Source organism: Sinocyclocheilus rhinocerous, unplaced genomic scaffold (assembly GCF_001515625.1).
Source record: "Sinocyclocheilus rhinocerous isolate Xijiao unplaced genomic scaffold, SAMN03320098_v1.1 scaffold306, whole genome shotgun sequence".
In the NCBI taxonomy this organism is placed as follows: Eukaryota; Metazoa; Chordata; class Actinopteri; order Cypriniformes; family Cyprinidae; genus Sinocyclocheilus; species Sinocyclocheilus rhinocerous.
In genome coordinates this window covers 245350-253451 of record NW_015662161.1, presented here as the reverse complement: position 1 = coordinate 253451, position 8102 = coordinate 245350, and the positions used below count along the sequence as shown (strand labels likewise).

The 8102-nt window shown below is 35.1% G+C and overlaps 1 protein-coding gene across 2 annotated transcripts in view; it reads right to left on the bottom strand.

Moving 5' to 3' along the window:
- The window catches only part of vps4b (vacuolar protein sorting 4 homolog B), a 15962-nt gene extending 8535 nt beyond the window's left edge, over positions 1-7427 (bottom strand). The window contains exons 1-4 of one of the 2 annotated variants that reach the window (XM_016537414.1): positions 7299-7427; positions 5949-6060; positions 5741-5841; positions 421-532 (exon numbers count right to left, since the gene is read on the bottom strand). In XM_016537414.1, the coding sequence (XP_016392900.1) occupies positions 421-532; positions 5741-5841; positions 5949-6060; positions 7299-7319 (346 nt within the window). In that variant the 5' untranslated portion in view covers positions 7320-7427. Of the gene's footprint in view, positions 1-420; positions 533-1128; positions 1351-5740; positions 5842-5948; positions 6061-7298 lie in introns of those variants that run through there. The other variant, XM_016537415.1, reaches the window with a different exon arrangement.
- Between the last annotated feature and the right edge of the window lie 675 nt (positions 7428-8102).

Genomic DNA, 8102 nt, shown 5'->3' with positions numbered 1-8102 from the left:
TGCTTTCAGATGGAGCAGCATTTACTTCAATTAACTGTAGAGCAATGAAAAGCTATGCAAACAGCTGTCATTATCGCAAACGATTTCAGAATCGCGCAATAAAATCGTCTGCGATTTTTTTGCGTAACTTGTCAGTGAACTACGGCTATCTGTAGTAAATTCTGCTCCATCTGAAAGCAGGTGATCATGATTTCCTGCTGATTACAGAACCGGCATTACTATAAAAATGTAAATGTCAATCGCTTTCGATTAATCGTGCAGCACACTGCCTTATAGATAACCTTAAGACTAACATATTGATACTAACACCCAAAAAACTTTAATTTTGATTTCATGGGGACTTTAATGTTTGTCTGTTTCTATTGCTAAAATCATTCTTTTTTATGGACAGATATAAACAGATTTATGCTGCATACTTACATTTGACAACATGCAAGAAATATTGAACAGCATGTTGATATAGACGCAGGGCCTCTTCATAGTTTTCCGCCTTATCCTCCTGAGCTGCCTTACTGGCCAGATCTATAGCTTTCTGAGTGGTAAATATCATAGCATTATTTCAGAAAATGCAATGTAGCTATTAACTAATTAATCCAGTTTTATTGTCATAAGGACAGTATGAGGGAATTTCAGTCAGTTGTATGAAAGCACATAAATAAGACTTCATCACGCCTTAATTCTCAAACAAAAAAATGATAAATGTGACATATGTTCACCACAGAAAAACTATAATGCTTAAGAGACCAGAACAATGAGCCAAATTGTAATAGATGTAACCAAACTACAACTGTATTCATGAGCACAAAACAAAAGGCAGAGCTAAACAAACTAAACAATGATCAACCCTTAACATTCAAAATAACATTTATAATCTCACATACAATCAAGAGCGATTACGACCATAATGGTTTGTTAGTATATTTAGATTATATGACAGAAGTTAAAGAAAACACGAGTGTGCTAGCAAGACATAGGCGACCATTTCTTTATATTTACAACAAAACCATTGCCTTCAAATATATGAATTTACAGATACGATAAAACGTAATATTTATCTTAAGTAAATCCATAAGTTAAAGTTCTTGCTGTCGGTCTGATAAACTCTGAGATCATTTGTTTCCAACTTACCTGCAAGTTGTTGTTGGCAGCCATAGGGGCTGAAAAAATCAAGAACGAACGGCGTTTCGGAAATATAAAGACAGCGATATATGAACAAACTGTCACGTTTTTACAAACAAACAACGAGGATTGTAAATTTATGATTTTTCAATACTTATTTTTGAGATCGGAGAATAACAGAGGAAAAAAACACTTCCGTATTAAAACGTCGAATGTCACTTCCGCCTTCACGCTCACGTGTTGCAAAAATGTCATGCGTCATATGTGTGAGACACGCCCATTTGGCGCGCGCCCTTACAAACAGTGTTGCCAACTTAGCAATTTTGTTGCTAAATTTAGCAACTTTTCAGACTACCCTAGCAACGCTTTCTTCCAAAAGCACCTAGCAACAAATTTAGCAATTTTTAAAATGTATTTGGCAACTTTCGATAAGTGACTAAAAAAAGCACACATTTTCCATCCAAATTACACAAAAAGAGGAAACCAAGAAAAATATCTAGAAAAATGGAAAAGGTACTAGTAATTTTCCAGGACATTATCCATTATCCATTGTAACCCTGTAACCCAAAAAACACAATGTGTAATTTAAAATGCAGGTAAAAAAACAATATGGAAAATTCTTTCATATTAACATAGTAGATTGTGCCCTATTCTTACAGGTTTTTCTTAGAGTGTAGCATACTAACTAACTACTACTAATACACTGCTTAAAGCATAATTGTTGAGAATGTGTAGTATTACTAGTTTACTAGCTAGTTAAATAACTTAAATTGTTTTTTTGCTGAGATTTGATATTGTGACACAATTTTGCATCGTAATTACGCAATGACGTCATCACGCAATGACATCATAACGTCATTTAGCAACTTTTAGCAACAAATCGACCTTCCTTTAGCAACTTTCTCTGAAAAATAGTTGGCAACACTGCTTACAAATGCCTCCGGTTTCAGGAACAAAAAAAAAGGTCATTCCTGCGTAATAAAAATTGTACTTGATATATTCAATATAACTGTAGGTAACAACAAGAAGGATTCTCTCAAGCTGATGCCACCAAACATCAAAAACTATAACTGCATGACCGGAAATAAACAGATGTTGTACAAATCATATGCAACCGTTTGATTGTAATATTTTGAATGTATCCAAGTTACGGTGATTATAGTTACTTAAAGACAATTAATTTGCCCTGATTATCTGTGAGATTCAGTAAAGTTACACAAAGAGAAGTTATCACAGAAATCTGATCCAAATACAGAAATGCGTGCATGTCTGGTTTTGTGTTGATGTTGGTTTCAAACACCTGATTTTTTACACCATCAAAATATTTCTGTAATATCTGTTAGGTAAATAAGTGAACACAATAAAACCTCACTGGCTCATTTTTAAGGCGTTTTTGTTTCAAATGTAATTTGTGGACAAGTTGTCGCATGTGTTTTAATTTTATCCCGTTTAATAATGAAAATTTCTGTTTGTCAAATCACTGAATTTATAATTTGCCACAAATTACATTAAGTTTTAATTAATTATGCTTCTGGCATGTAGAATGAATTATTCTCATCACCTAATTAGACATTTCTCTCTAATATTAGATCTTAATATTAATGACAGGTTCCAAACATGACAACTTACCCTGTCAGCAAACTATATTTCCCAGCCCACCCTGAGAATTATTAACTGTAATAAAAAGTGTGACTAACTCCAGTCTCTTCTGTATTATTATATTGGTTTAAGGCTACTAGAAATGTGCACATTCACATCTAAAGAGGCCAGTGTGTTACTACAGTGATATAGCTACCAAAAGTCTGAAGTCATCAGTGAGATAACTGAGCTATAAACAAGTGTTTCCATTGTCAAACTGAAAGGTCACAGACAGGCACGAGCCATATCATTGCTTAAACGTTATCAGATATTATAGCCTATTGCAATATGGCAGGCTATAATAAACAAGATCTGTTGCTATTGTTCCTTTAGAACCATGTTGTGAACACCAGACACCACAGTAAACAAAAAATAAAAACATATTTATGAAAGGAATACAAAAATAGAATGTAGTGTAGCCAAACAGACAATGGATATATATATGACAAAAGTATTTAAAAAAAAAAAAAAAAAGGTCCAATGGTCCAATACCTTTATAGTCAACATGAAATCAAAATGGACCCTTTGTACCTTTTTAATACAAGTTCCTGGTCTTATTGTGTTTTATCCATGCACATTATTTAAAAGAAAAAGAAATGCTTGTCTTTAAAACTTGATATCACCAAGCCCCCTTAATTTTCATCTCATCCCCTAAAACCACCGGTACAAATACCAACAGCTTTTAATTTTCACTTTAAAATTACTGTGGGGCTATAAATATAGGTAGCTGAGAAATATTCAATAGAGACAGTGGATTTAGATGACAAGGGTCCATTTGGTAGATTTAAGTTTTCTTCAGTTTAGCTGCATCTCTGTAGGAAGTGGAAGCAACACGATCTCATGAGAAAACTATTTTACAAAGTGGTGATTTTGTAGGAATTTGTATAATGTTGATTCATCATGATGTGATTTGAATATTTAAAAAAAAAAAAAAAAAAAAAAAGTAAGCATGAAGGTCCACCACTAACCCCACCAATAAACCTAACCATCAATGCGATATAAGCAGATTGCACAAAAATGCACGACTGAGATCAGACAAATTCATACTAATTAAGTCACACTGACTGCTCCTTGACAACATTTCATGGACGTAATCCAGTCATCTCAATAGAAATCCACGCAAGCTGGAATTTCACATGAGAGTGAAAGATGCACGCAGATTTGTGACTTCTGTGTGAGCTGTGCTTCATATTTACTGACAATACGCAATGAACCTTTTTTGCACACGAAATGTCACCAAAAGTGTGACTGCACCTTTATAACCATCAATTCTACAAATATTTAGAAATTACCGTAAGAGTGTGTTGGTTGTGTCTGCTTCACCAAGGATGGTGTTCAGTGTAGTCATCAGTGTAGTGACACACCAAAGAATTTAAAGTTGTGTGCCACTTCTATTGCCACACCTCTGGGAGATAGGCTACACATCAAGATCTTACAGGGACATACAGTGGCCCCTCAGGGTCCCTTGAAAAAAACAACCCGCATCCCACAACCTAACCAGAGGCTATGGCTAAACAGTTTCAGTATCTGTAATAATCTGATGATACTGCTAGGACAAAACTTTTACTTGTAAAAAGAACAGAACCAAACCTAAAAAAAAAGCCAACACCCTAAAAATAAACTTCAACAACAATACTTTACAGTGAAAGAGCATCTAATGCGTCACTGTCTAATCACAGAACAACCACTTCACCTGCCTCCCAGACACCCAGTTATTATTAGACGGCCAGAACTTGAGATCAAGAAATCAAAGTTTTGCTGATTAACATGTCGTCTTAGCCCTTCTTGTTAAATGCCCTAAGTACACCCTCTAACTGCAATAACATCTTTTTCCATTTACGAGCATTGAACAATATCTGCATATTCTGCCAAAAAAATGTTTTTCAAATGCACAACCACATTGCACTTACTCGTATCTTTTAAGAGAGTGGCACATTTTAAGGCCTCTACAAAGACACTTACAAGCAAAACCACAGGACACCATTGCATACCTGGTCAAACATTTTTTTTTGACCAAAGCACCTCTGTCTGCAACTGGATCCTGTAATATGCAACAGACCACAGTCAGGACACAAAACAGGGCTCCTACATTTTGCTTGTGCTTGTGGAGACCCCCAGGGCTATGTACTGAGTCTACTGCTGTTTATTTTTCTGACACATAACCATCACACAAAAAAAATCACATATTTTCATTTTCTGACCATATCAGTTTGCGAAGCTCATTGGTATTTTCATGAGACTCCTTTCCTACTGTCAGTAAACAATATATAACTGATGAACTTTTCACAATTATTAAACCAAACTGAAACAATGGACTTAAACCGAATAATGACTATTTACTATTGTACTTTTAGAGCTGCTTTACAACAGAACTGAATACTGTTTGCAGCACTGAAACATTATTTATCACTGTAAAGCTGCTTTGAAACAATCTGTTGCTAGCTAGATTCAGACTCACACCACCCGTATGAGTGCAACAGCGCAATGTGTTGAAGCACTTGCGCTATACCATTAGGCCACGTCTCTAATGTTCCATTTGATTTTAAACTATGTCAGTGTGTCCAGTGGTTTTGCTGACCCGCAGCATGTTTCCCTTCAGGATTTTTATTTACTTTCTCAATTTTCCCTCTGCATGTGTTCAGTTCATGCCACAGAATGATGCTGCCTCCATGCTTCAAAGCACTGTTAGTGTTCTTGCAGTGGGTTAAATTGTTGGTCAAAATGTGTTTTTACTATTCGACAACACTTATATTAGTGACCAAAGACGTCTTAATGTCCAGCATGTGTTAAAAAACTGTAATACACTGTTGTAGACATGTGGTTTTGCATGATCTATATGAATTTGTAGTTTTGTTTTGTTTTTTAAGTGTAGGGTTTTTGTAGAGTTTTTTTTTTTAAAGTGTGACTCGATTGTCTATTGTGGTCCAAATTGCTTGGACATATTCATAAATACACAAAGAGACAGGGATAATTTTATAGTAACCTCTTTCTTATCAAGATAGTCTTGGAGCTCTTCTGCTCTGTCTAGATACTGCTTACACTTATCTCTGATCTTCTGATTGCCATCCTTACCCTGTGGTTCACCTAAATGCATGGAAACAAATGGATAAATTACCAGGAAAATGACAAGAAACTTGATCAGACCATTGCACATTGTTGTAAATAGGTTAGCCCCATATTTATGCACTTACGTTTTATTATATGCAGAAAATATGTCACTGCATGTTGATAAGATTTAACAGCTTCCTCATAATTTCCAGCCTGGTCCTCTTGTGAAGCTTTGTTGGCTATAGCTATAGCTTTCTGTAAAATGAAGCATGTGCAATTGCGCTTAGTCTCACCACTTTAAGACATAAGCCACTATGCAGAGATTTAAGTGTAGTGTAAGAAGTAAATATACTTAAAGCACCATTACACAACATTTAATAACATTTCATTAGGGTGACCATACGTGCCATTTTCCCAGGACGCGCGTCCTGGCCAGGATTTCTATATTGCCTAAAATATCTAGGTTTTGGCTTTGTTTGCGTGTGCAGACCGATCGGTGTATGACATCAAAATACCATACAGTCAATTCCTTATGCTTTCAAAATGCTCTCGAGGTATTTTGATGTCATACACCGATCGGTCTGCACACGCAAACAAAGCCAAAACCTAGATATTTTAGGCAATATAGAAATCCTGGCCAGGACGCGTCCTGGGAAAATGGCACGTATGGTCACCCTAATTTCATATTAAAATATTTAATAATGTTATAGAAAAACTAAAAAGCATTGCACATATAAAGTGATTTATAATGACTAGTACAAATTGTTATTTAGTGCCAATTAACTTAAACAGAGAATTATTCTGAAAATGCACAAAATTGAATTATAATGAATTGATCATCATGAGTCTAACAGAGATTATTAATGATTAAGAAATCTCAAATGTAACATTTAACCACGAGACATAAATCTCTGACCATAGTGTGGTTTAAATAATAATACACAAATAAATTAAATACACCAGTAAATATTAACTTCCTGTTTTTCATAGGCTAAATGTTATATTTTTTGGGGGGGGGATCGGTGATGATGCCTTAAAAACATTTTTCAGATTATCGTCATGCTTGACCTGATAACATCATAGAAAGGCATAAACACATTTCATTACACCAAATACACAAAATAATGTTCTTTTTAGCAGCATCATATGACCCCTTTAATGTCCGGGGTTATGACCGTGTCTCGAAAACTAAAGGGCTGCCTACCTAGACAGCATAGGCATCATATGAGCTTCAGGAATCACTGCTAAGTCTTAAAACATAGCCTGTGTCCTCATTACGATTAACTTTTTACTTAAAGATAACTTAAATCACTCCAACTCTAACTTCATTCATACATAATGACAATGTTTCAGAGAGTGGTGAATGTAAAAATGGTTTCTAAACAACCAAAACAACTTTTACAAAAGAAAATGGACACGGATCTGCTATTAAATATTACAAACTACAACAACACTCAGTCTTGTGAATTCACACTGTCTTGACATTTATTTACCTGTAAATTCGTAGGCTCCATGTCACGCTGATTTGTTGTGAAGTCGCTCTCTGTTGGGTTTCGGTATTGTTGGCGTTGAATTATCCAGTCAGTGAACACCCACTCGACTCATAGATCAGGCATGATAATGATGAGGAACAACACGACAAACAGCGACCTCTACACCCGCACACTGAGGAAAATATCATTATAGCTGAACTATATGAATGCCTTTAAAAGCTGATTTGTTTGCTAGTGGAATAACAAGAAAGTGGTGAATTAGATTTACTCAGATACTCACATAATATTGTATTATATAGTCTTGTTTCTATTTTTAATCTGTATACATTAAAGATATTACGAAATATATTTAACAATAGCTATATAAATAAATAAATCCAAAACACAATCAAATAAATCCTAACTCCCTGCTGACAGTGGTAGCACCCATCAGTGTAATGTTTTTGGTGTTGATGTCAAATTTCCTCAGGCATTTATGAACAGTGTAACTGAACGCTCAGGGTTTGTTGTTCAGGTGAGGTTATCGCAGATTTGTGGGAGGTTGCTGACCGCTGCAGTTATTATGAGCTGTCGCGTGGTGTGCGAGTTGCCTTACTGAAGTCAACAAAAAGTTCCTTTGTCTCGGTGAATACATTGCTGGTTCTGTTTTCAGGCTAAAGTTGTAAATACACTCCATGTACAATGCTGAATTTCTGTATCCATAATTAAAAAAGAAAAAAAATTTAAAAGGGGGGTGGAAATATATTTTAAATATATGTTTTAAACAGCACGGCTTAATGAAATATATATATTTTTTAATTAAAT